The sequence below is a fragment of the Falco punctatus genome (genome assembly GCF_963210335.1).
Source record: "Falco punctatus genome assembly, chromosome: 12".
In the NCBI taxonomy this organism is placed as follows: domain Eukaryota; kingdom Metazoa; phylum Chordata; class Aves; order Falconiformes; family Falconidae; genus Falco; species Falco punctatus.
In genome coordinates, this window is record NC_137592.1 from 34,483,383 (window position 1) to 34,507,746 (window position 24,364).

At 55.1% G+C, this 24,364-nt stretch overlaps 2 protein-coding genes across 3 annotated transcripts in view; both read left to right on the forward strand.

The window, feature by feature from the left end:
* Window positions 1–5: 5 nt before the first annotated feature.
* On the forward strand, window positions 6–5,985 carry LOC308072005 (heme-binding protein 1-like). The gene is made up of 5 exons (XM_080408271.1): window positions 6–270; window positions 447–532; window positions 3,212–3,353; window positions 3,497–3,680; window positions 3,836–5,985. Exons 1-5 carry the CDS (start codon window positions 99–101, stop codon window positions 4,008–4,010), a joined length of 759 nt encoding a protein of 252 aa, XP_080264397.1. The 5' UTR covers window positions 6–98; the 3' UTR covers window positions 4,011–5,985.
* A 1,169-nt stretch (window positions 5,986–7,154) lies between these two features.
* Window positions 7,155–24,364, forward strand: part of PTK7 (protein tyrosine kinase 7 (inactive)) — a 33,510-nt gene continuing 16,300 nt past the window's right edge. Inside the window, exon 1 of one of the 2 annotated variants that reach the window (XM_080408232.1) lies at window positions 7,155–7,464. In XM_080408232.1, coding sequence (XP_080264358.1) covers window positions 7,434–7,464 — 31 coding nt within the window. In that variant the 5' untranslated portion in view covers window positions 7,155–7,433. The remainder of the gene's footprint in view (window positions 7,465–24,364) is intronic. The other variant, XM_080408234.1, reaches the window with a different exon arrangement.

The window sequence follows — 24,364 nt, forward strand, 5'->3', positions numbered from 1 at the left end:
CTGCGGCTCGTCCCGTGGAGGGGGTGGGCGCGTGACGCCGAAGGGACGCCACGGGGCGGGGCCGAGCTGCTCACTTCCGGGTGCGGGGCGGAGGGGCAATGGCGCGCGTCTCGTTGGAGGACCTGGACGGGCTGGGGGAGGAGGACGCGGCCGGCGGCGGCGAGGAAGAGGAGGGGGAGGAGGGGGAAGAAGAAGATGAGCAAGAGCGAAGTCGGTTGTTCGCCCACTGGGAGGCCATAGCCAGAACGCACCGAGTGAGCCTGCCCCGCGGTGAGCGCTGAGGCCCGCTGCCGGGGGGGGTGGGGCCCGGGCTGGGGCTGAAAGCAACGCCCTGCTACTCGGCTCCGGGGCCGGCGGCACGCCGACCTGGCTGGGCCCAGTGGGCCGCGGGACCCCCCCGCTCTCCGGCCTGGGCGAGCCTGGCCTCCCCTTGCTTTGCCTTGCAGACATGGCAGGCCCGATCGTCCAGATGAGCCGGCACAGCCAGGCCCGCCAGCCCGTGCCGTACGATGCCCTCTCGCAGCAGGAGAAGGTGAGGCCAGTTCCTCTTCACGCACCCAGGTGTTGGCCCGCAGCCGGCCTGCGGCAGGGCTGGCGTGGGCACTGCCACCGGCCTGGGCAGCAGGAGAAGCGTCTTCCCTGCAGAGAAGGCGGCTTCGTGTACGCTGGCCTTGCAGAGGTTCCTGGAGAAGCACTGCAGCCAGGATGGCAGCTCTGGATTGTCGCAGCATTCTGCCATCCCTGCATCTTCTCCTATGTTAAGTAATGGCAACGCTCAACTTCCCAGCCTTTATTTTAAAATTGGACTAGTCTTACTGTGTTCTCTGGTCTCCTGACTTCCAGCTGACTCCTTTACCAACCTATCCTCTGCCAGGGTGGGCACATCTAAGAGAGGGAGTTTTAAGTTCAGAGTCTGCTTGCTCCCTGCCTTGCTGGAAGCACCTTGTTGCATAGCTCAAAGTCCTGCTGGGTTTGTGTTGTGCTACTTACGTGGCTGTTGGTTGAGCCAGAGATCTCAGCTGGCACAAGACGAGGATGCTTCTGTGGGGAGCACAGGGCCTGATGGCCTAGCTGTCACAACCTGAGCATGTGCTGTTGTTTGTCACAACCGCCAATCCAAACATGGTAGCTTCTGCCTGAAGATCTTACTAAGTTGCATACCTCTTGTCTCTCACATGAAAGGGTGCTTCTGAGCTTTGAGAAATAACTGTGAAGAAGCACCTGTCAGACTGGTTCCTGTGTCTCTGCAGGCTTGGTTGGGCTTGCTACCAAGAAGACATCTGTCAATTGTTCTCTATATGAGGAGAGGTTAACCAGTTTCTTCTGGGCTGAGGTCCAGCACTCCTGCCTGCAAAACACGTCTGAGCATGTGGGCTGTACAGCTCTGAATTGGGGCTTTGCCATACTCCCTCTTCCCCTGTTCTTCTGGGTCCCAGGGATTTAGTCTGGGCTCTTCTCTACCTATGCTGGTCCCAGGCAGGAACAGTACCCTGAGATTTCAGGGGGCCTGAAGATCTTTTGTTGCTATTGGCATCCTCTCCGTGCATGAGGAGGATTTTTGGAGTTTGACTCTGGGGCTGGGTGAGGAGGTAGTAGCCACTTCCTAGCATTAGTGCTGAGGGGACTCTGGAGCTGGGGCCCTTAATGACACGTTTCCTGGGCTTGGGCAGGTCGGTAGTATTTGGTTGCTTCTCCTGAGCTGTCAGTGCTACAAGCCCTCATCTTCTTGGAGGCAAGGGAGTTATTATGCTGCTTACAGAGCCTCGCTCTGTCAGTACTCAGTCAAATTCCCCAGCTCACGTTGCAGGGACCTCTTGCTACTGGGTCTGGGTGAAGCATCTTTCACTCCTTCGCTTGGCCAAGTCTCATCTTCTAGAGCGGTGGTACTTAATATGATGATGAGGCTGAGGCTGTGGAAGGACCAGACGCTATGTCTTGGTGGATTGGTAGGTTTATTCACAATGTGGCAGGTAAGTGTTGCAAATAGTCTAGGCGGACTGGCGGTTTCCTTGCTTGGAAGATGCTCTTGCTCTGCTCTGCTTTGCTTGGTGGGACAATGGCAGACATGACCCCATCTAGAGGGCAAATGCTGGCTGCCCTGCAGTGTTTTGGGGCACTCCTCTTGCCACCCCACTGATGCACATAAGCAGCCCAGATGCTTGCCTTCTGCTTTTGCTTTGGCTTTCTGTGTAGAGACCTGATTCGGGTGGAGGCACAGGGAGGTGGCACTCGGTGTTGAGGCTGGTCACAGCTTCCTGGTTCAGTCACTGCCAGCACAGCTGTGCAGCACAGAAGTTTGGACAGGTGGCCTGAGCTCTGTGGAAGAAAGTTGTCTCATGACCGCGTTCATCTGGCTGAAGAACAAGCTAAGAGTGGGAAGATAGGTGCTGGCTACAATTTCCCAGCCCCTCTTTGTGCAGTGCCTGTGGCTGTGACCATGCCATGAGCTGAACTACAAGCAGATCCAGAAGCAAGTTCCCTGCTCTCCCTGCCCCCCTTCTGCGTTGGGTTTGTCCAGAAGGCTGGGCGTCTGTGCTGGAAATAGAGATTCTGACCTGTCCCACAAAGCTGTCCCTTCTGCACCAGCTGGGCTCATGTCCCTTCTTCCTCCTGTCACTTCTCAGTATGGGAGAAGGATCTAAGAGGAGTTTTGTTCCACCTTCACAGCTCTTCCAGCTGCTAGAACTCTTCTGCCAAACTTTTCCCTTCTGCTAGGCAGGAGGCTTTTTGCTTGTTATTCTCTGTGCACACCATGCTCCAGGGAAAAGGCACTGCACCTGAGAATAATGTCAACCTCACTGGAGGCCTTTGGGTGCCTGGAGTCAGGAACATCCTTGTTAGTAGGCAGGACAGCGACTGGAGAGGAGCAGAAAGTCCGGTACCCCTTAGTGAGGATGTGCTACATTCCTTGCACATGCTGGGAGCCTCCAAGCCTCCCTGCACCCTGTCCCTGTCTGTGCTTTTCCTTTTGCTGACTTTTGCCCAGTGCTGTTAAGCATCCCTGTTTTGAGTTCCATGTGATGGCATTTCCCCTCACCTTCTCCTTGGCTTCTCCAGCCTCCCCTCCCAATCACTGACTAGCAGGGGGTCTCATTTTGGCAGGGTCCTGTCTCCTCACTTCTTGCCTGTCAGCACTGGTTTTGCCCCTCAAGTGCTGCAGTGTTGTCAGCTGTGCTTAGGTCTGACTTGGCTTGTCTGTGGACTGTTTCAGTGCGAGGAAGCAGCCTACGAGGAGCGGCAATACCCAGCTGGGAAGTGGGCGTGTGTCACCAAGGGGGAACCCATGTATGAGCAGAGCATCTCCATGAGCTTCATGAAGCTCATGCGCTACATCTGCAAGGAGAACTCTGTAGGTGTGTGCAGGCAGGGGCTGGAGGGGGCTGGCAGGCTGCACAGAGGGAGGGCCCTGCTACTGTTCATCTGGAATGGAGAGGAGGGCTGCCGCCGTTAACCCAGCCATCTCACTTTGCCTGCTGCCTTCCTACCTCCTTTCCAGGTTGCTATCTGGGCATGACAGTCCCAGTGCTCAACGAAATCCACCTGACCAGGGAGGGGACCGGGCTAGAGCGTGAGGTCGTAACTGCCTATTATCTCCCAGAAGAGTTCCAGCAAAACCCCCCTGTTCCCCTGGACCCTGAAATTCACATCACCGAGAGGGCACCACTTCGGGTTATAACCAGGTGACCCCAGCACCAGAGGTGTTTTCTCAGCTCAGTGGATGTGTATGAACTCCCTGCACGGCTGCTGTGGTTCCTTGGGCAGAGGGATTGGAGCCCTGGCTGTGGGAAGGGGGAATGTACTGGCTCTGTTGCTTACGTTGGTCCCTTTGCTGCAGGGTTTTCTATGGGATGACCACCGAGGAGACAATTCTGCGAGAGATCAGTCTCTTCTGGGAGCTTTTGGGCTCCACAGACACTGTGCTCCGGGAAACCTACATCGTGGCTGCTTATGAAAATCCCAGCATCCCTCAGCGCCGCAATGAGATCTGGTTCATCTGCCAACCACAGTGAGTCCCCTCTGTGACTGCAAAACCATCCTGCAACTGGACTTGGTGTAGATGGCAGTTCTGACCCAAAGGAGACAAATGCACATACTGACCCACCATTCACCCACAAAATGACAGACCAGGAGACTGCAGGGTGGGGTTGTGCTCTGCCCTGCGAGCACCCAGTCAGGGGAAAACCTGACCAGTCTGCACTTCACCTGCCCCCACAGGGGCCAGCTGAGGCTGGAGCTGACACTGGGGAGAGCCTGTGCAGCAGGCTTCTGGTGGGAAGCATGTGGTGGAGGATCATGTAAAGCAGTAACTGTATGGGCTTGTGCCATGTGCTAGCCTGACCTGGGCTTCTCTGAGCTCTGAGCTGTGCCAGGCGTGCTAACGGGGCTCATGGTTGGCAGAGTCACAAGCTGGTGGTGTCCAGAAGTCAAATGACTGTGTACAAGGCGTGTGGGTCTGTCTGGGCTCTGGCCTGCTTCCTACGAGAATGGCTGCCTGTCCTGAACAGGGACAGCACTGAAATGCTGCTACAGGGATGGTGGAGTTCGGTGGGGGAAAGGGCTTGTCACAGGTGACATGTGGATCCTGAATGTTTCCTCCTGGGGTGGCTCTCTTTGGACTGTTGGGTCCTGTTGGGCGCTGGCTGTCACTCACCATCCCTCAGCTGGGACCGGGGTGCTGGCAGCCTTTGTCCATCAGTTGTGGGGGCTGTTTTCAGACCTGCTGCGAGCTGAGAGGGACAGGTCCTGATCACAGCAGCAGTGACACCGCTGTGCATTGTGCTGTGCATTGATCAGTGAGTTTCACATCCATGAGTACCGTCATGCTTTCCTGGGAGAAGCTGGCAGTGCCAACAGTAAATAAACTCAAACTGCTGCAACTGCAGGTCACTGATGATGAGGGGTGCCTGGGCTGGCTTGGGCAGAGCCTGGATGTCTGCCTCCTCAAGATGCATCAGGCTGTGAAGCTGTGGCTAATTAGAAGGGCTCTGACATCTGGTCAGGTTATGGCCTTATGTTCAGCCAGGCGGAGCCTTGCATTGCTGCATAGGCTGCTTATATTGCTGTTACAAACAACTGTAGTCATGCTCCCCTGCAGGTAAGGCGGATTTTTGTTGGATGGGGTCTGCTTTAGCCTCATTTTTCCCCTGTGCAAAAAGTTGGCTCCTTTGACTGTGCTGCACATGAGCACCTGATCTTGGGGACTGAGAATGTGAATGTGACTGCGTGGTGTGCTGGTAGGCTATGGGAACTGGCGTACTTTTGCAGGGATGTGCTTAACTGGCTCGGCGTGGAGGGGCTTCTGACTGCTTCTGAGCCAGTTCCCAAGGAGTTTCCTCCTGCTGTAACTGGAGGTGGGCTGTGTGCTTCACCTCCCACTGCTGCTGCTCCAGATGCTGGCCCTTTGGCCCTACAGTACAGCCAGAGGAGGGGAAGCGGGGAAGGCCAGGGCCAGCTTTGAGGTCTCATTGCCCTAGTAGTGCAGGTGGCTTCACTACCCTGTCCTGGCTGGCATGGCATCTGGCAGTGAGGAGCCTGGCTGCCCAGCCTGTGGCTGTGAAGGGAGCAGGGCCAACTATCTTACACCCTCTTCGAGGGAGCAAGGTAGCTTCAGGCAGAGTCTGGGCAAGCACAGCAGGAGCAGACTGGTTTCCTGGGTATCTTGTGGTGCAGTTCTTGTCCCTACGGCACTAAAGGCTGTAAGTAAGGGCTAGGAAGATGCTGTGACAGCCTGCAGCTCTGAGGGTTGATGTGGCAAGTGCTCCTCAGATAAGAGTGGTGATACCCGGATCAGCAGTGCTGTGCTTACTTCCCTCCTGGGGAAGGAGAAGCAATTCCCTTATGTGAGGCTAGGATCAGGTGGCTCACTGGCAGTAGGAGAGCAGTCAGCCAGTGTGGGTGGGACAGAGACCCTTCTTACTATGCATCAGCTACTTTGCTTGCTTGCCCTGAGCTTGCAGGTGGAAATAAAACTTGCTTTCTAGAGCCTGCTGAATAGGCTGCCACTTCCTTTGAGGCTGCTTGGTCCCCAGCCACAACCAGAAGAGCTTTCGGTGACAGGATGTGGTGGCTTTCCCACGGGAGAGGACTGGTCTGCGGCTACTGGCAATGCTGCACAGCCATTTCCCCAGCCAGGGCAGCTCTGTGGTGACCCAGGCTCTGCTGGAGGTGGCAGTGGTGGGGGCTTCTGGTGCAGCTCCAGGCTGGCACTGCCACGCAGGGCAGCAGGCATGCTCTGATCCTGTGCCACACGCTTTGCTGAGTCAAGGCTTAAGCGTCCTGTGATGGATCCAGTAGCGCTCTCAAGGACGCTGTGGGGTGCCTGATGGTGAGTATTCCATGCAGTGCCAAAAGCAGCAAGTGTTTTGGACGCTCAACAAACCAGCTGGAAAGCTGGTATTCAGAGCTGCGGGTGCAGGGCTGCAGCAGGCCCCACGGGAGGCATTGGGTCAGGCAGGGAGGCCTCCAGCCAGCACCATGCAGGTGTCCATGCCTGCGTGCACTGCGGTGCCTCTGCTTTGGGTGCTGTGGAGGTGTCACCGAAATGGGAGTAAACCTCTTTACACCAATGTAGCATTAAGCAGCAGGCATTCTCTTTTTACAGCACTGGATGGACGGGGGATCGCTCTGCCCAACGCGCACACTGAGCTACTTGAGGGTACACGTTACATACAGCGGAGCAGTACGTCCAATAGTGTGTTGCATATTCATTTTCATTCGTGTGTAGGCTTGGTTACAAGTTTCTCACTTCTAATGCAAACCAGCACGCACCCTCAGATAGTGCTGCTGAGGTTCGTTGCTCACTCCCCATGCTCCCCAGGCGGGGGCTTGCCCTCTCTCGGGGAAGGGGGGCTATTGGAGTCGGAGGTCACCATCTCCCACGGACATCATGACCTTTGCCCTTGCAGCTGATTTTCCGTGGATTGCAGCACCTCATCAGCTTGTCTCCTCTTGTGGCCAGAATTTTCCTCGCTCGGAGGCTTTGTTCTGTGTAACGTGGATAACGGGGTTCTGTGCTGCGGCCGCTCCTGGTTCCCGTCCTTCCCGAGGCTGGTTCGCGGTGCCCCCGGCCTTGGCCCGGAACAGCTGCGGGTCGCCAGCCGGGCCCCGCCGTGGCGCGGGATAAACGCCAAAGGCGGGGCGGGGCGGTCGCGCGCAGACCCCCGGCGCCCGAGGGGGACCCTCCCGAGCAGCCGGGCCGCGGGCAGCCCCCGGGCAGGGGAGCAAGTGCCCCGGCACCCCCAGCCAGCGCCGGGGCCGGAGCGGGGGCGCGCAGCCCTCCGCTTCCGCGGGTCCCCGCTCCCCGGCCCGCCGCCGCCCGGGCCCCGCCCGGTTTCCGGTGGCCGCCCCGCCCCCGGAAGCCCCTCTCGGCGGCGGCGGGCGGGGCGGCGGCATGGCCAGCGGCAGGGGCGCGCACTGACCGGCGCGCTGGGAGGATGGCGGCGGTGCGGGCGCTCCTGGTGCTGGGTGAGTGCTGGAATGGGGGGGGTGCCCCGTGCCCCTCGCCCTAGGCAGCGGGGCCCCGCCGGGGCCGCCCCCGGAGGGTAGAGGTGGGGCGGCCCAGGGTGGTCCGGGACGCCCGCCAGCACGGAGCTCCGCTGGGCCGCCCCCCGGAGGGACGGATATCCCCCCACCCCACCCCGGCCCGAGCCCCGCTGCGCTGCGGGAGCCGCCGAAGCGCGGTGGCCGCCCTGCCCGCCCGGGAGGGGTAGCGGCGGGCTCCGGGGGCTCGGATGAGAATGCGCCAGGCGTTTGCCTGCGGGCCCGCAGCGCCCTGTCGCTGGGCTCTGGCCTCGGGGGGGCTCTTTGTGAGCGGTTTGCGCCTGGAATCGGAGCGGATCAAAACCCGGAGAAAAAGCAGTGTGCACGCAGCGGGCTCTCCCCCGTAGGAACTGCCCCCCCTCGGCTGCTGAGGGGGCTTTGCCCCTTGCGGAGCGCATCGGGGTGAGCCCCGCCCCGCTGTGCGGGCTGTGGGCCCGCCTGGCGCCGCGCGAGGCTGGGGGTGCCGGCCTGGTGCTCCTGGGTGCCGCTGTGCGGGGGGGGCTCCTGCTGCGGGGCCCCGGCCCGCTCCGTGCCGCCCTGCTTCTCTCCGCGGGCTCCAGCACGGTCTCCCTCCCCCGAGGGAGACCTTGGCCGTGGTGCGACAGCCCCGGGGCGGTCGGCTGGGACTTGGCTTTGAGGGGTCCCCTGGCTGCCACGTGCCTCCGTTCTCGCTCCCTTCGGAGCCCCGCAGACAGGGTCTTGCGCGCTGCCGGTACTCGGTTGAGGTCCCCTCGGTTTCACCGCGTGCGATGTGCGGTTTGCTTTGCAGTTTTTGCTGCGAAGTCGGGAGCGATGTTAGCCGAGCGGACTGCCTCCCAGGGAAGGGTATTGATAGCGCTGCTGCCACTGCTGCTCTTCATTTGTCTGGAGCCCTGGCCGAGCCCCGTTGCCAGGCTGCAAGTAATGTCCAATTTACAGCTGATAAGCACAAAAAGCAGCACTTATTTAGCTGATTAGCTTTGTAATTGCTGATTGCCTTGGCAGCCTTTTGGGAAGGCTGTTCCTGGAGCAAGGGGGAGCACATGCTTGGCTTGCTTTCTGGTTTGGAGCCACTGGGCACCGTGGACTTGCCGCAGGGTTTGCCTCCCTGCCAGGGTGCTGGCAGCTGGGATGCACGGGCCTGCTTGTGAGGCTGCCTGCCTTTCCTCCCAGCACGCTCCCTGCTCCAGTTGGTGGAGTTTCTGTGCTGCCCCAGGCACATGCTCTCCTCCTCGTTTCTCTTGCTTAGCAGGACCACGTTACTACAGCTCTGGGAGGAACGTGCTGCCGTCCAGCTTGCAGACACTAAAAAAACATCTCGGATGCCAGCAATGTGGCTGAACCATATCTCGGTATCTAGGTTTTAGGGGCTGGTGTTCAATTTTGTAGGTGGCAAAACAGTGCCTCCCTTCACCTGTGGATGCTGTTTGGAGAGAGGGCTGGCGAAAGACCTGTGAAGGGTGGTATATCCATGGCTCACACGGGTCCTTTCTGTGACCCTCCTTTGCCACGTATGTGTTCTAGGAGTGCTCGGTGCCTGGGCTGCTGGTCCCTGTTCCTCCATTTCCGTTGCTCAGTGAGGCTGTGATCTTTCTGGCAATGACACTGCAGTGTACCAGATGTGTGCTGGCTTCTGCTGGAACATGTGGTTGAAATGCTAGTGGAGGAAATATTTGCTGAGTCAACTTTTCTTTAAAGCTAAAAAACCCCAAAAGGTCTGTTTTGTTCTGGAAGTGCCTCCATGTCCTGTGTTTGAGCTGTAAGTTTCTGCCTGGCAGTGCTTTTTTTGTGGTCCCTAGGGAGCCTGTTCCTAAAAAAGAGCATCCCTGGAAAAAGGAATGATCAGATGGGATCTGAGATTTCTCTTGGGCTTAAAGGGTCCAAGTAGTACAACTTGGGTGACTTAAGCTCTTTGAGCTGAAGCTGCCATCTGTTTTCCAGCATCTGCAGCCAGATCAAGTACTATGATAGTCGATCCAAGTCAGCTGAAAAGCTGTGCTGCTCAGCACATTTCTGGGCTGTTTTGGGGCAAAGCGGTGACAAGCCAATACCATTCTTTTCTTCTAAAGTGTGTTGTCCCCCCTTGGGACTTGGCTGTGCTCAGGCAGTGCTCTGGGCAGGCTGTAACCCTGACATGGCAGGAGCTTCAAAGGCACGGCAACTCTGTAGTCATGTCTGTAGGCGCTTCTTTTTCTGTGTGGTGGGTCACAGACCACTGGGAGCTGGCACCTATGACCAGAGGGCTGTCATGTTATGCATGCTTTAAAGGTGTCCTCTAATCTCTTAATTGATGTGGGACAAGAGACCATCTTCTAAAGGCAGATGGGCAGATGTTTAAACTGCAGCAAGCACTTGGTTTTAGTTGCGTGCTGGGTAATGGATGCTCTTGCTGGTGAGAGCACATTTCCTCCTGCTGAAACAGTCTTGCTCAGGAGAGGTGGGTGGGTGGCACTGCACATAACGCATGTTGCTCAGATCGATAGGTCTCACCTTGTTTGACCGAAGGCTGGTCTGTGATGCATCCAAGCGGGGGGGGTGGGTGTGTGTGGTATGTGTCCTAGGAGGGCAGGCTGCGCTTTTTCCAAAAGCCGTGGAGCCCAAGGGGAATAGAAGGAAGAAGGTGGGACAGGAGTGGGAAGGCAAGAGCCTGGCTTTGGGGCAGCAGGCAAGAGCGCAAGGACAAGTCTGGCTGTAAGCGATAAGGCATTTAAAAAAGATCTGAAGGCTGTGAGGCCTAGTTACAGGTATTTACTAGGGGAACTTTACACTAATATTTTTCTTCCCTTCATTGCAATTCATCTGCTATTTGAGCTGCAAAGATCAAAGCTGCCTTCCAGCAAGTACACGTGGACTTAAGTAAATAGCTGGACCTACACCTCTCTTCAGTGAATAAACACTCTTTCCTCTCTGAACATTTTCAAGCGTACCTCTCAGGCCTGGAATGCAAAATATTTCGCATTAGCAATGGGTGTTTTCACTGCTTTTGATATTTGGGAACCTGGAACAAATGCTTATTTAGCAGCAGAGAGACTTGGGTACAAACGTGCCCTTTGTGAAGGCAGTTACTGCTGTGGTGTTTGCAGGGAAATTCCCTGGAGATTGGACATGCGATTGTTTGTCCAGACCCCAAGGAAACGGGTCTCATTCTCCTGACATGAGTGGCGGTCTCGTGAGCTGGGATAGGCAGCTCTTAGGAGGCTGGGAGGACAGCAAAGCTGACAGGATGTTTGGCAGATGCACAGGAACGTTCTCTTTTATGAGAATTTAAGTTGTGTGGGCCGTTAACCTTGCATTTGGGGGGTGGTGGTGGTGTGTGTTTGCAAAAGCTAAGAACTAGCACAGTGGTTTTTGCTGTCTAAGCAAAAGAAGCAACCATACCAATTCACCTCCCAGGCTGTCAGGCAAACACCTTTGGTATGGCGATATCCTCCTGGAGAATGCTGGTTGTGCCCAAGGTGGGAGAAGGGTGAGTGTAGTGTCAGTTACCTTTGTAAGAAATCAACTGTGTCCTGGGGGAGAGAGGGAAGGGAGGTGAGGAAGTGACGATTTGACAGTTGGTAGCACGTTGGTTCTTGGGCATTGGCATGCGTTTCAGCACGGCAGAGGTGCCATGCTGGGTGGCCTGTTTCCATGTCCTGCTCCTTAGGCAGGGGTGTTGTTGCCAAGAGCTGCTTGTGAATGCCTTTAGTCTGTTAGAAAAGCAGGTGTTATATTGTGTGGCAGGGTTAAAGGGCTGTGCTGTGAATGTAGCATACCTTCTGTGCCGGTTTGCCTGGAAGAAGCAGTCCCACTGCTGGACATGGAAGGATTTGTTCTCGGAGAGAGACCTGCTGGGGAGCAGATCGGGGCTGCAGGTTTTCAGGCTTTTTGTGTGGCTGCCTGCCAAGCGCAGGGGCTTGTTCCCTGGCTTTGTCATGGTTGGGAGGCTCTGCGCGTGGTCCACATCTTGTTCCTGATGTCCTGGTGAGCTTTCAGCAGTCCAGCTACAAAGTGTATCTCTTGCCATTTAGGGAGGTTGTTGAGAGGGAGTGTGAGTAAGGTGGGGGACCTTGGGGGTCTTTTAGAAGCTGTTTTCTCACTTTCTAATGCCAAAGCTATTGAACCACAGCATAAGAAAGCAAGCACCAGGTATTTTGGTTCTGGAGGAACCTGTCTGGGTGAGGGAGCAGCGAGCTGAGTGGCTGCGTGGTTCTTGGTTGCTGGCTAGGGTTAAACCATGACATGTGGTCTGGGCAGGGTCCTGCACTTCCACCTCTTCCATCCTACCTGACCCTGTCAGGATCATCTGTACTGGCTGTGTTGATGAGCTCTCCATTTGTGTCTCCTCTTCCTTGCCTGTTGCTGTGGGATCTGGCCCAGGGGCTGCTTTCCTGCGTTGGTGTTGGGTGCTATGTGGGGGAGCAGTGTCCCATCACCTCTCAAGTCACACGGTACCAGCCCATCCCCATGCATTGTAATGGGAGCTGTTGCTCTTGCTGTTTGGTTTCGATCAGATGGCTGGTGTCCCTAAACAAAAAAGAACCAGACTGATGCATCATTGTGAGGAAGACCATCTTCTGTTTCACTCTCCCTGTGCCTTCTGGGTGTAGTGCTATGCAGGCAGCAGGAAGGCTTGCAAGAGAGGCTTGCAAGGCTTGTCTTCATGCGGATGTAGGTTGGTTTGGGAACTAGACCAGAGTGCCACAGAAGCTTTGCGGGGTGCTCATGAGAGTGTCTGTGGTCTCACAGAGTGGAGCACTGGAAGAATAGTTGTCTGGGGCTTCTTCTGTCTGTTTTCCACCATGGGAGAAGGGTGCAGGCCGGTTGTAGCGAAGTTTCTGTGGGCTCTTGAGGTTGGAGGCACACTCAGTGTGTTAAGCAGCTGCAGCTCTCCAGGTCCAGGCTGTGTGTCTGTGGGTCTGGGTGCTGCTTGAATTCAGGTTGAACAGAGTCCTGTCCAAAGGTCTGTCCAGTGTTTCCTCTTGCCTCTGCCTGCTTTGGGACATTGTAACATGGTAAGGATGAACCCGTGCCACCCTGTCAAGGCAGGGACTCCATTTTGGGTCATTTCTTTGTTCTGGGGAAATACTTGGCAGCAAGCGCTGTTCTCCTGTGTTTACCTGTGTCTCCTTTTAGTCTATGCAGCCCCTGCTGAGTAACTGTGGAAGATCTTCAAGCCAAACACAAGTGGTCTTTGTTTCAAAGCATCAATTTGTGTTGGCAGCCAGGTCTGCAGCGCATGTGCTTTTCATTGACTGCTGTTCCAGCTCTGTTCCTCATTCTTGCCAGCTTTTTTTTAGATTTAATACAAAAATGTTCTTCCTGAGCTTGAAAGGCTGAGCCATACAGTACTTCTAGTAGTAATCTAAGCCTTGCTTTTTTCAGGGAAGCAATCTCTGCCTGTGCGCAGAACAGACTGCTTTCCTCTGAGAGGCAGCTAATACATGCTGTCTGATCAGCAAAGAGAGAGGTGAGGGGAACTTCGGACTGGCTTGCAGGCTTCTGAAAGCTTGGTCTGTGTGCTTGGGATGAGAAGTTTTGGTGTCCTGGCTCAGCTTGGACCGCTCCCAAGCCTGCTTGTCTTATAGCGCTTTGCGAAGGCTGATGGATAGGTGCTTTTGTTGATACTCTTTGCAGAATGTTCCTGCCTGGGACTGCTCCTTTGATTTTGTCAGCTTTCAAAAATCCATCCTCTGTCCTCCCAACTTTGACCCTCTGAAGCTGTTCTGCAAGGACTTCTCTTGAAAATGCATTTCAGTCCTTAAAAATATTAGGTGACATCCAGGCAAGGCCTATGTCACTACTTAAAATGTTCCTGTTGATAGTGAAGAGATGGATACTGAGGTGTCCAGGTGCCCCAGAGAGCAGGAATGAAAACTAGGCTGTATCCAACCAGAGGAGAGCTCAGACTGGGACTTGCCAGGATGAAATGTGGCATTGATGAGTACTTGTGAACTCCCTGTCCCCTGTCACAGTGGGTGCACACAAATTGTGTGACTGGGGAGGAGGTGTGACTTGTTTTTAACTGATGATTCCTCTGGAGCTTGTTGGTGGGATGCCAATGGGCCTGTCTTCTCCTTGTCAAATCAGGCTCTGGTTTGACTGAAGCAGGCAGGAGCTTTTGTGTGAACTGAATCCACTGCCGTCAGATGGTCTGGACCTCTGTGTGGTTGGAGTGTTGTGGGTTGATGTTCATACTCTGCAGGATGATGTGAATGAGAAGAACTGATACAAGCAGACTCCTGTCTGGAAAGTGGAGTGACACGTTTGATTTTGGGTGTGTGAACACTCCTCCTTTGGACGGCAAGGTGTTGCAGGCTAGGAGAAAGTGATGGATGACGCACACAGTGCTGCTGCCTGTGCTGGGAGGTGGTGCAGGAAGGGGCTGGGGTATAAGTGAGCATTAGAGGTCTAATTGTATTTCCGCCCCTGGTTGACATATGTTCAGTTCCTAGAGGACTTCTGTCCTGGAGGGCAGGAGTGTCTGTGAGCACTTTGCACTCAGGTGTCGGTACTATAAACGGATACTTGTTTTCAGAGTAGCTCTAAGGTGACGGGGCTTTATAATGTTTCCTCTTCTGTGATGCTGTTGTGAGATGAGGTTTGTCCCAGCATCAGGATTTTACTACACCTTGGTGCAGCTTGGGCCACTGTGAAAAACAGCCAAGGCAGTGCCCCACTGCCATCGATAAGGGCATGATGGTGAGTTGGTTCCATCCTCTGTCACCTCAAGCCAGAGGGCTCTGTGCTCAGAACTGTGGCACGGGGAGGCCAAGTCGCGTTCTGGCTGCAGAGAGGAGGCCCATGTGCCTCTGGGCAGCTCTGTGTGGGGCTGTCCTTGCTGTCAAACATGATGCTGGCAAAAGATAGGCACGGCATTGCTTAAAACCAGCTATAAACACTCTCCTCATTATGGTTGCCTGTTGGCCTCTATAGGAGCACAAAGGAAGCCTTTGATTCCAAAACATACAGTAACTCTTCAAATGGTTAAAGGCAGGACAAGCTGTGGCTTGCAAGTGTCTTTATTGCTCTCCACGCAGCATGCTTTTGGTGTACGTCCTGGCTCTGCTGGGGAGGCCCGTCACTTGCACGGCATGAAGCTGCTCTGTGGCGCTGGCTCTGCTGAAGCTGCTGGCAGCCCTGTGTCAGTGGGAAGCTTTCATGGGAGGAAAGGTTATGGTTTTTGTCTTTCCCAGCAAAGACAAGATCAGAGAAAATGAAACCAGGCAGTCTTGCAGGGTGCCACTCTGGGCAGCGCATTCGGCTCTCCCAAACCATGCCTGAGAGCACAGATGGATTTGTGCTGCTGAGGACGGGTTGTTCAGTTGGCTCTGCAGCTGCCCTGGAGAGGGGCCAGCACCTCAAGTCTCTTCCAGCAGTTGAAGAATTGTGCAAATCTTCTCGGACCAAAGAAAACAGAGCTTCCCTTGAATTACTTGGTGTTCTTTGTTCCTATGCCTCCATGCTGCCTGTTGTGAACGCTGGGAACCTGGGAGCCATCTGAGAGCACCTGGTCGGTGCTACGGGAGCGGCCGGTTCCTGGGCTGAGCCTCCTGTAGCAGCGAGATGGCTGGATGTCAGCCAGTTGTCTTGAGAACACCCTTTCCTCCAGCCAGGTTTGAACAGATGCTTATCCACCGTATTCTAAGCAAAAGCTGAGCCACGAAGGCAGCACATATGATTTTTCTCTGCTGAGTTAGCTCCTGATGGCTGTCTGTGCTTGCAGCCTTCGGGTGCATTAAGTGGAGGAGCTGAGTGCTGGGGTCTCACCTGGCACCGCAGCACTCTTCTCCCCAGGTCCTGCTCCTGCCTTGTTGCTCTGGCCCAGGTGCAACTGTTCCTTTTTCAGTTGTGCCCTCTGTCTCCCCTTTTCTGTGTGCCAGCCCCCCCATGGCATGCCATGCATCCCCTTCTCAGACTTTCTGTTGCTCAGCTTCTGTCTGATGCCTGGCTATGAGCACTGCTCTTTTGAGAGAGATAAAAATTTGACAAAACCCCTTCTGCTCAGCTAAGGAAAAGTCTCAAACCCACGTGGCCTGAGGCAGAAACCATTAATCTGAATGGCTAACATTTTGGCAAGGGAATAAGTATCCAGGAAACAGGCGTGTTGTGCTGGGCATCCTTCCGTGTTACACCATGTTCAACCTGGGCCTTGCTGGGGTTTGGCCCTGCCTCTTGATGGCTGGAGATGCTTGTGCTGTGCACAGCTTCCTGCCTACCGGGACCTGGATGTTGGGTGTCTGTTGCCACTGTTTGTGTGCTTCCTTGCCACTTTGTTGCTTGGGATGTCCTGGTGCTCTTCCCACTGGTGGGTTAGTGACTGTCCCATAAGAATTACTTGTTCTCCAGCCATGGAGATACACTGGGAATCTGCTGTTCTGCTGCTATGGAGAATCTCCTTGGTTTTCAAGATTTGGTTGGTGTGAATTTCTGTCTCTGCAAGTCTGTTATACCTGAGCTTTTCTTTAATTGTCACTGGGGCTTTGCATTAGATCTGTCTGTAGCAAGCATTCTGCCTAGTTATTGATTTGTAGAAGTATTCCAGAAAGTGCCCTGCTGGCATATTCTTCCCACTCGGTGACTTTTCTCCATTTTTAGCTGAGAGGTAATGTAGTGACATCTCAGAGAAGCTACCTTTTAATTAATACTGCATGAGCAGAGGAAATACTAGCTTCTCTGTCTACTTTCCTATTTTTTGTGGTTTTTAATATAGATTCATAAATGGCTCTAATGAAAATAAACAAGGAACTGTTCCTTTCTGTGTCCTCTTTGCTATTCAGAAGTGATACTGCAGGCATGCTCCCCCCCACCCCCAGTGATGTTTCCACCAGGAGGCAGGTCCTGGGCTGTAGCTGGGCAGCAGCGCTGCCTTGCACAGCCATAATCAGTGATTGTAAAGTAGGGCTGGCGTTCAGCTTTCCAGCAGTGAAAAATGAAACCTGCAGACCTGTAGGGCATAGTTAGAGACAGATACAGGGAGTTGTGGGTGATGCTTTGTAGCCAGGAGAGAGGCAGTGCCACATACACTGAAAATGGATGCGCAGCGCACAGCAGGCAGTATTAACTAGTGTCCCTGAAATGCTCAGGAGGGGTGACACAGAAATTATACGAATGCAGAGGGAAGCCCTGGGCAACCAGTCTGTCCTCTGCAAGCTTCAGATGCAGGCAGAGGTCAAAACCCGACAGCGTAGAGCCCGTGAAATAGGAGAGGCAGCAATGCGGCTAGTGCAGTGAGGCCTGTTTCAGTGTCTGCTTGCTGCCTTTTGGCAGCTCCCGTTGTCTCCGGCACTGCTGGATGCATGGGGCAATTTTTAGCTTGCAGCATGGTGGCTGCCAGGAAAAGCTGGTGTGTGTTGTCAGGAGCACCTTTCCTGGGAGCTTTTTCACTTTCTATGGGAGGGGAGCAAACAGGTCAAACCTGCAGTAAAGCAGGTCGTGAAGCAGGATGCTGCAGAGACTCGCTCACCTTGAGCCAGACCCACGGTGCAGCCTTGCTGCAGGATTGCCCTGATGTGGTGCTGTGTATGGCATCGCCCAGCCTATGGGCCACCCCCTTGCCCCTGGGAAGGCAGGGTGGTCGAGTGCATGTTGTGGTGGGCCATGCAGAGCTGCAGCTGCATGCAGGGGTGCACGGCTGAATCCCTGCCACGGTTGCGGCGTGGGTGTCATTTTCAAGACTGTGGTACTGGATGAACCATTTCTCCCGTGAGCTATAAGCTGTCTGGAGAGCTTGGCCAGCTGGATCTTCCTGGCTTTGTGGCAAATCCATCTGAGTCTCTACAGGCAGATAGCTAAGGGAAACTTGGCTGTAAATATACCGCCATGACCTGGAGAGAGATTTAAAATATTTATCCCAGAGCAGGACTTGGGAGATAAATAAGCTCCCTGTCTGCTTCCTTGTGTGCAAAGCTCAGGAGTGCAGCTGTCCCTTTGTCCACAGCTCTGAGTCCTCCTTGGGGCTGGAGGGTTGCTTACGGGTGGGCTTGAAGTCCCTGTATATAGCGTAAACATATAGCTGCCACTGAAATGGAGAGTGGGGTGCCAAAGGTACTCACTCTGGTGTAGGTGTGAGCTCTGGCCTGCACCTTCTCTCCCCTCGTTGGCCTCCCCAGCTGCTGCCCCTGCACTGTTGCCCTCAGGGGTGTTGGAGCTTGCTGGTGAGCCCGGTCTGCTGGGTAAGGTTGTGACCCTCCCTCCTGGCCACCTTAGAGCGCAAGATCTGCAAGACATCCTGATCAAGCATATCCAAGAGCCAGCACAGGTTTGGGTGTTATGGGGGAGGTTTTCCTCCTTCCAGTGGATTTGGTGTGTGCAGTGTGCAGAGAAGCAGCTCACTTGAGCAGCTTGGGTGCCAGACCTTCTTCGTTCTCCACCAGCCAGCCCTGGACAGTAGGGAAGGCTGGTTGGCAGGAGTGCACGGTGCCCAGCGCAGCCTCGGCTCGTGTGCTGACCTGATGGCCTCACTGCTGGCTCTGAGCAGCAGCCTTATCTTCACTGATGGTGTGTTGATGCAGCAGCTGGCTTTGCTTGGAGGCCTTGTGTGTGTGCTTCTTCCCTTTGCGCTGCTTCCCTTGCCATGGCCTCCTTCCCCACCCTCTGCTTTTGTCTCTGCAGCCTGAGTTTCCATTCTCTGGGCTGGCTGGGGCTCCTGTTTGCTGAAGGGAAGCGCCAGGCAGCTTTATGGAGCTTGTTCTGGTTTTTCCCATCATCTTCTGGAACAGCCTTTCAGCTGGAACAGGAAAAACGTGAAGCCCTGGCCAGGGGCTCCCTCCACACACACAGCAGGGCTGTGGAGGAATTCCCTCTTGACTGGGCTTGGGATGGCAGGAAGCAACATCAGCCTTTGGCCCTCAGCCTGGGTGGAGGGGCATGAGGGTGTAGTGGCAAGCACTCATGTGATGCCTGGAGGTGCTGGTGCCAGCTACCTCTGGAGAGGTTCTCAGCCACACAAACCCTGCGGGAGAAGTAACAAGCTGCTGCGGGCTCTCACCTCCAGCCCTGGGGCAGTGCTGAGCCCTGAGCCAGCTCCGTTGCAGCTCTTCCCTACTGGCAGGACCTACCTGGCTGTTCAGCACTGCCGAGGCTCTCTGCCACCAGAGGGGTTTTGCTTGGTAAAGACCTTTGCATTCTCACATGCCCCTTGCTTAAATTGTGGGGGAAGCATCATCCTTCAGGGCTGCTGCACGGGGACATGCATCTCGCCCTGGCTGTGCTTGTTCTACTGTATTCCGTTTTGTAGGAGACAAGTGCGGTACCTTTGCTGTGCCGGCCAGAAAGCTCGGCCTTCAGCTCAGCTGCGTCTCCAGCCTGCCATGCGCTGCCAGTAGCATGCATCAGTTATAAATCAGTGTTTCTGAGGAAGCCGGGGAATCGCTCAAGGGCTCTGAGCAAGCCTGGGAGAGTCTGTTGGCAAGACCGGTGGGTGCTGCAAGCCTGTTGCTGGTGCTGAGTCACCCTTGAAGCATTTGTCTTTCTCACTGGGCTTGGCAGCGCAGCTGGTGATGTCTAGAACTTTTGGCTGTTGCACCATTAAAGATGGTTTGAGCTAGCAGGATTCCCAGCTCCCACATTGGGCTTGTGGCATTCCTGTCTCGCTTGTTTCTCTGTTTATCTGCCAGCGAGATATTGTCCTGCCCTTCCTGGGGGTCCCGTGGGCACCCTTGCTTGTGCTGCTCAGATTGCAGGTGTGGGACCTGTCTGACCAAAGCAAGCTTTCTTCTCCACAAGCCAGAGGCTGAGCAGTGCAGCCAGCTACTGGCGTGTACCTGTGCCCCAAGTGTTGGGGCTCTGGCTGATTACCCTGCCCTGTCCCCCTCCCACCTGCACCACCCTGGCACTGTGCTCATGGCTAGGGCTAGTTCTCTGGGGTGGGATCTCAGGAAAGGTGCGTGGGCTTCTTTTAGGGGCCTGAGACCATCTGGTGGCCTTGGTGACCCAACAGGATAGCATCCTTTCCTTGGGACCAGGCACGTCCTGCCAGAGATGCCCATGCCTCCTCTTGCAGTGGCTGCCAGGAGCATGGGCACAGCCCTGCTGCGGAGCGTAGCTCGGAGCAGTGGTGACCTGCTCCCAGGACAGACTGGGCCTCCTGTGGGGCTGAGGCCAGTTGTTATGGTTCAGCAGCCCCAGCTGTTGCAGGCAGCTGAGTTTGGCTACCACTGGGGCTTTCCTGGCTTGCTCTGGCTTTCCCCTGTTTGAGCAAGGGGCTGAGATGTCAGGAGAGACTGTGGGGCAGAGGCACAGCTAGCAGTTCAGTCCAGATGCATCCTCCGTGCCCTACAGACGGTTAGCAAATCCCTCGGCCCTAGAGATCAGCTTAAAGAACCATGGTGGCTGTCCCACCAGCCCAAGTAAGCCTGCAGTGGGGTACTGGTTGGCAGCAGCCCTGCTCTGCTTGGGAATGAGGAAGAACCTCTGGTCATGTTCCCACTGCTCTTGTGGCTGCAGGGTAGCACCCTTGTTGCTGTTCTTGCTCATCACCGGAGCAGCAGCTGGCTTGTTCAGTGGGTGATGCTCTGGACCTTGCTTCCCACTGTTGCCCTGTCCCTGGCTGCTGTGGTTACCACATCATATTGATTTAGGGTGGCTCTTCTCTAACCCTGCTGCCTGGCTTTGAGCACACAGGAAAGCAGGGTCTCTCCTTGCTGCAAGGGTGAAGGCAGGGATCTGTGGAGAATGGAAAGTGCAGAGCTCCTATGAAGTTAAAACATAAGAGTATGAAACCAAGCTTGATATGGTGTTGGAGGAAGCAGGCTCTGGGGGTGTGTGGTTGGGGAGGGAGCTGGAGTTTGGACGGTCTGTGCTGGGGAAGCAGGGCGGCGTGAGGAACAAAGGTGGGGAAGCCCCAGACCCACCCAGACTGGGTGGGTGAGCGAAGTCGGTGTCAGGGTAGCCTAGCTGTCCTGGCACGTGCTAACAGACTTCAGGGGTCTGCAGCTGGCAACCTGTCCTTGTGCTGAGCTTTTTTCTCAGTGATAACTGGTCTTTGGTCCCACGGCACATGTGTGAGCAGTTCCTGCCTGCTTGGGGACTGGGGCTGCGTGTGATGGAGGCTGTAGGCACCTCCCTGCTGTGTGTGGCAGTGAGCTCTTCCCGTGGCCAGCTGCACCCCGGTGCATCACTGCAAGCACTGCCTTAGCGTTTGCTCCAGCGATTGATTTACAGTGTTCAAACACCAGTGGCTTTGTTCTGGTTTCTTGTGGTAATTGCTCAGAAATTTGGCTTAGCCATTCCAAAGTATGGGGTCCTGGGCCTTGAAGGGCAGGGAGCGTTGCTAACCATGAGGCAGATCCCACACAGCTTGCAGCGCCTCTGAACAGTTCTGGGGAGGCTAATGAGAATTGTACTAAGTGTTTGCAGCTTTTCTTTTTTTAGTTCTAAAGATTGGTTTGAAGGGCAGGGTTTGCTTCTCAGTGGTTGCTTGGAGCCTGTGTTTAAAAGCACCCTTCCATGCTGAGGGCAGTGCAGGAAGGTGCTGTGGGCCACAAGGGGTGAGTTCAGGCTGCAGTCCCATTGCAGAGCAGTTGTCCCTCATTGGTAGGCCAGCAGCCAAACTGTTTCCAAACAAGGGCTTGCATGTGCTGTACATCATAGGACTCCCAGTGGGGTCCATGAGGGTGGCCGGGGTCTGGGCAGGTGTGCGCTTGCATTGGGACACAGGGAGGGAGTGAGAAAAGAGCGGACCAGCTCTGCAGTTTCCATTTGGGACCACAACCAAGTGCTGTGGGATGAGCAGATTCCCAGAGCTGTTGTAGGATGGGGATCCTTCTGTACCTACTTTCATCCTGGGTTGCTTCTCCTCTGGATCAGTAAATCCCACCTGGAATGTTGCATAGCTGGGTGCTTTGCGATTGAAACTGTGCTCATGGATGCAAATGGCTGTGCTGCAGGCTGGTTTGATGTGGCCCTCCATGTAGCATGCAGAGAAGAACCAGGTGCGTGGCCTGTGTGGTGGTGCGATCACTGGTGTGTAGCAGTGGTGTGCGGGCATCATGTCTCCAGCAAGTCCAGAGCAAACTGCCACAAAGGAGAGAGGCTCGGCAGTCGTCTGAGCAGACACATGCTCTCAGAGCAGGGCTGTTGCATCCAGGTGTGTGGCGCGACTGTAGGGGCCAATAGGTGGTGCTCTCCCAAGTCCCTCATTGTCTTGATCCATCCCAGTACAACCATGCTGTGTTTATCCCAGATCTGGAGCTCCTCAGTGCTGGTGCACGGCTCACGAAGCCAAAGCCACCCTGGCTGAGCATTTCTTGGAAATGCTGCTTTGTACCAATCCAGTTGTGCTGGGGACTCAAATAGGAATTTTATTTTTTTTTCCTGGGTGCAGAGTGAGTTTTTGTTTCTACTTCAGCTGGAATGGGAAACGACATAGTTTCAAAAGGGTTATATGATGGGTGCCCAAAGACTTTCCAGATGTTGGGCTTGATCAGACCAAGCCTGCTGTGTTCAGCGCTCCTTGCCTGCATCAAACCATTTCCATCTGGCCTGGTGGGAGAGAGTGGTTTATTGCAGCTCTACCCATCTGAGAGGCTTTCTCAACTGGAACCTCTTGCACAGAGGAACATGCTGGCTGGAAGTCATTTGGAGATGCAAATCTCTCTGGGTGTTTGGCTTGGCTGCTGTTTCCGTGGTATCTGCTAAGCAGTGGAATATGCTGTGTGTGGAGCAGGCGTGCTCTGAGAAGCTGCTTTATGTGGCTATAGGGACCGACCCACAAGGCAGGGGGGTTGCTTGTGCTGTTAAGCCTTCGTGATTTTTCTTGCCGCCTTCTACAGCTTCAGCTGGCATAAATGAGCCTGCTGGGTCTGTGTTTGTGACCAGGAGGGGAGGAAAAGCTGACCCGTGTGTTTTTCTCAGTCCTGGCATGCCAAAAATCTGCTTTTATAGGAGCATGTTCATAATAAACTGTGCCAGGAAACACATGGCTTGCTCGAGCCATGAATGGGAGGTCTGTATGGGGCCCTGTGCTCACCGAGAGCCTTGTGAGGACAAAGAGCAGATGCTGGCGTGCTTTGCTTGCTCTGTGGCAGCCTGCATCCTCTGGGCTGCAGCGGATGGGGAGCAGGAGGTAGGATCAAGGTACGAAGTGCTTGGCTGATCCACTGACGGCAGAGGGGGCAGGACGAGAGGCCAGGCGAGTGGTTTTACTGCATGCTGCTCTTTGTGGCTCCCCTGTCCTGGGGAGGGCTTGCTTGCTTCTCTGCAGATGTGGCTGTTCGCAGCAGAGGCTGCGTTGGAAGAAGCCTGGGCACTGCAGGCAAGCAAAGAAGTGCTGCTGACAGCTTGGGATGATGACTGTGGATGGGGAAGAGAGAGAAAAGAAGGGATGTATGCAGTCTGTTGGGGCCTAGCTGCCGCAGGGATGACTGGGCTGTGTGTGCTGTACCTGGCTGCCACAGGAAGGGAAGGCTGTCGGGTGAGAGCTGCAGTCCTGAGCATTAGCAGTGCTTTGGTGGCTGGAATGTTGCTCCCTTGTAGGAACTGTTGCCGAGCCTGCACAGGCTAAGCTGCTGGTGAGGAGTGTACGCTCAGCACAAGAGGAGTTAAACCTGCCTGTGTCGAGTGGGGCCTCGTTCTCACAGGGGGCTCTGTGCATCCTCTGGACCAGCAAGCTTGGGATGCTCCAGCCCAGTGATTTGGTTGCCCAGCCTTTGGAAGCAAGCCAGGGCTTGAACCCAGAGTCTGCCACTCTTTGATCCAAGAGTGGCTAAAAGCAAAGTCCCCAGCACTGGAGCCATTCCCAAGGATTTGGCAACAGAAGGAACTGCTGCCTGCAGACAGCGACGTTTAATAAGTTGCTCCTCAAGGCAAGACCTGCTTGGTAATACTTCCTGGGAATGTGTTACTGATACCTGTGAGAGTCCAGGACCCCAAGCCCTAAGGTGGTCACCGCTGTGCCTTGGGATGGAACACAGGCTTTCTGAACACGTGCCTGTGGTTGCCTTTGCCACCAGGCTTCTGCTGTGGCCCGATGTCCTTCCCACAGAACATGGCGATAAATCAGTCCCATGCTTGGGGCTGTCTGTGTCCATCCCGTGTTGAGCTCCTCTGGGACATGGGACCTGAGTGTGAGCTTCTCAGTGCCTTCTGCTGAGGTTTGATGATGCTCTTTTCCTTCAAGGACTGACTTTCTTGTGTCCCTTAGCTCTGCCCTAGGCTTGCAGGGAACCAGGTGGTCTTTGCAGCTGTGGCCTGGGTTTTGCTTGCATTAGAAGCAGCTAAGCATGCTGCTGCAGTGTGCAGTGGCAGATTCAGGGCAGTGCTTGCCTGCATCTTCCTTGCCTTGTTTCAGGTCTACTGAGCTGGGAACAAGTGCTGCAGAGTCATGTATGAGTCCACAGTGTGTTAGCTCATCCACACCTTCCTTGTCGTTTTGTGATTCCTCATCAGAAGAGCCTGTGTTGCTGCTGAGTTGATTGCAGAGGCTTTGTTTCCTCAACGGTCTGAGCAATGGCAGGGGCAGAAGCATAAAGGTCATGATATGGACACGGTAGGGTGGTGATATATCAGCAGTGGATTCCTAGGTGGCAAAAAGCTGTTGCTGCCACCTTGCTTTGCTGAGGTCTGTTAATTAGCTGACACATCCAGAGTTGGTTGCTTGGTAGAAAGTGGTGAAAGGGTCTCAACCCTGCTCTTTCAGTTGAAGGCTGAGGGGCTGCAGCCTGGGGGTGGACTTGGGCTACTCCTGCTGCCCACCTCAGATCAGCAGTGGGAGCTAGGGCATCGCTGAGGCCAGGTCACCCTCTCACCTCCCAGCTGCATCCCCAACCTCCTCTCTGCAGGAAGGTGCACTGTGTGGTTGCTGCAGGGCACCTAGGGCCTCCCTGGGTGAGCTGCTGTGCTCCTTGCCCCTGGGGTGTTGCCAGGG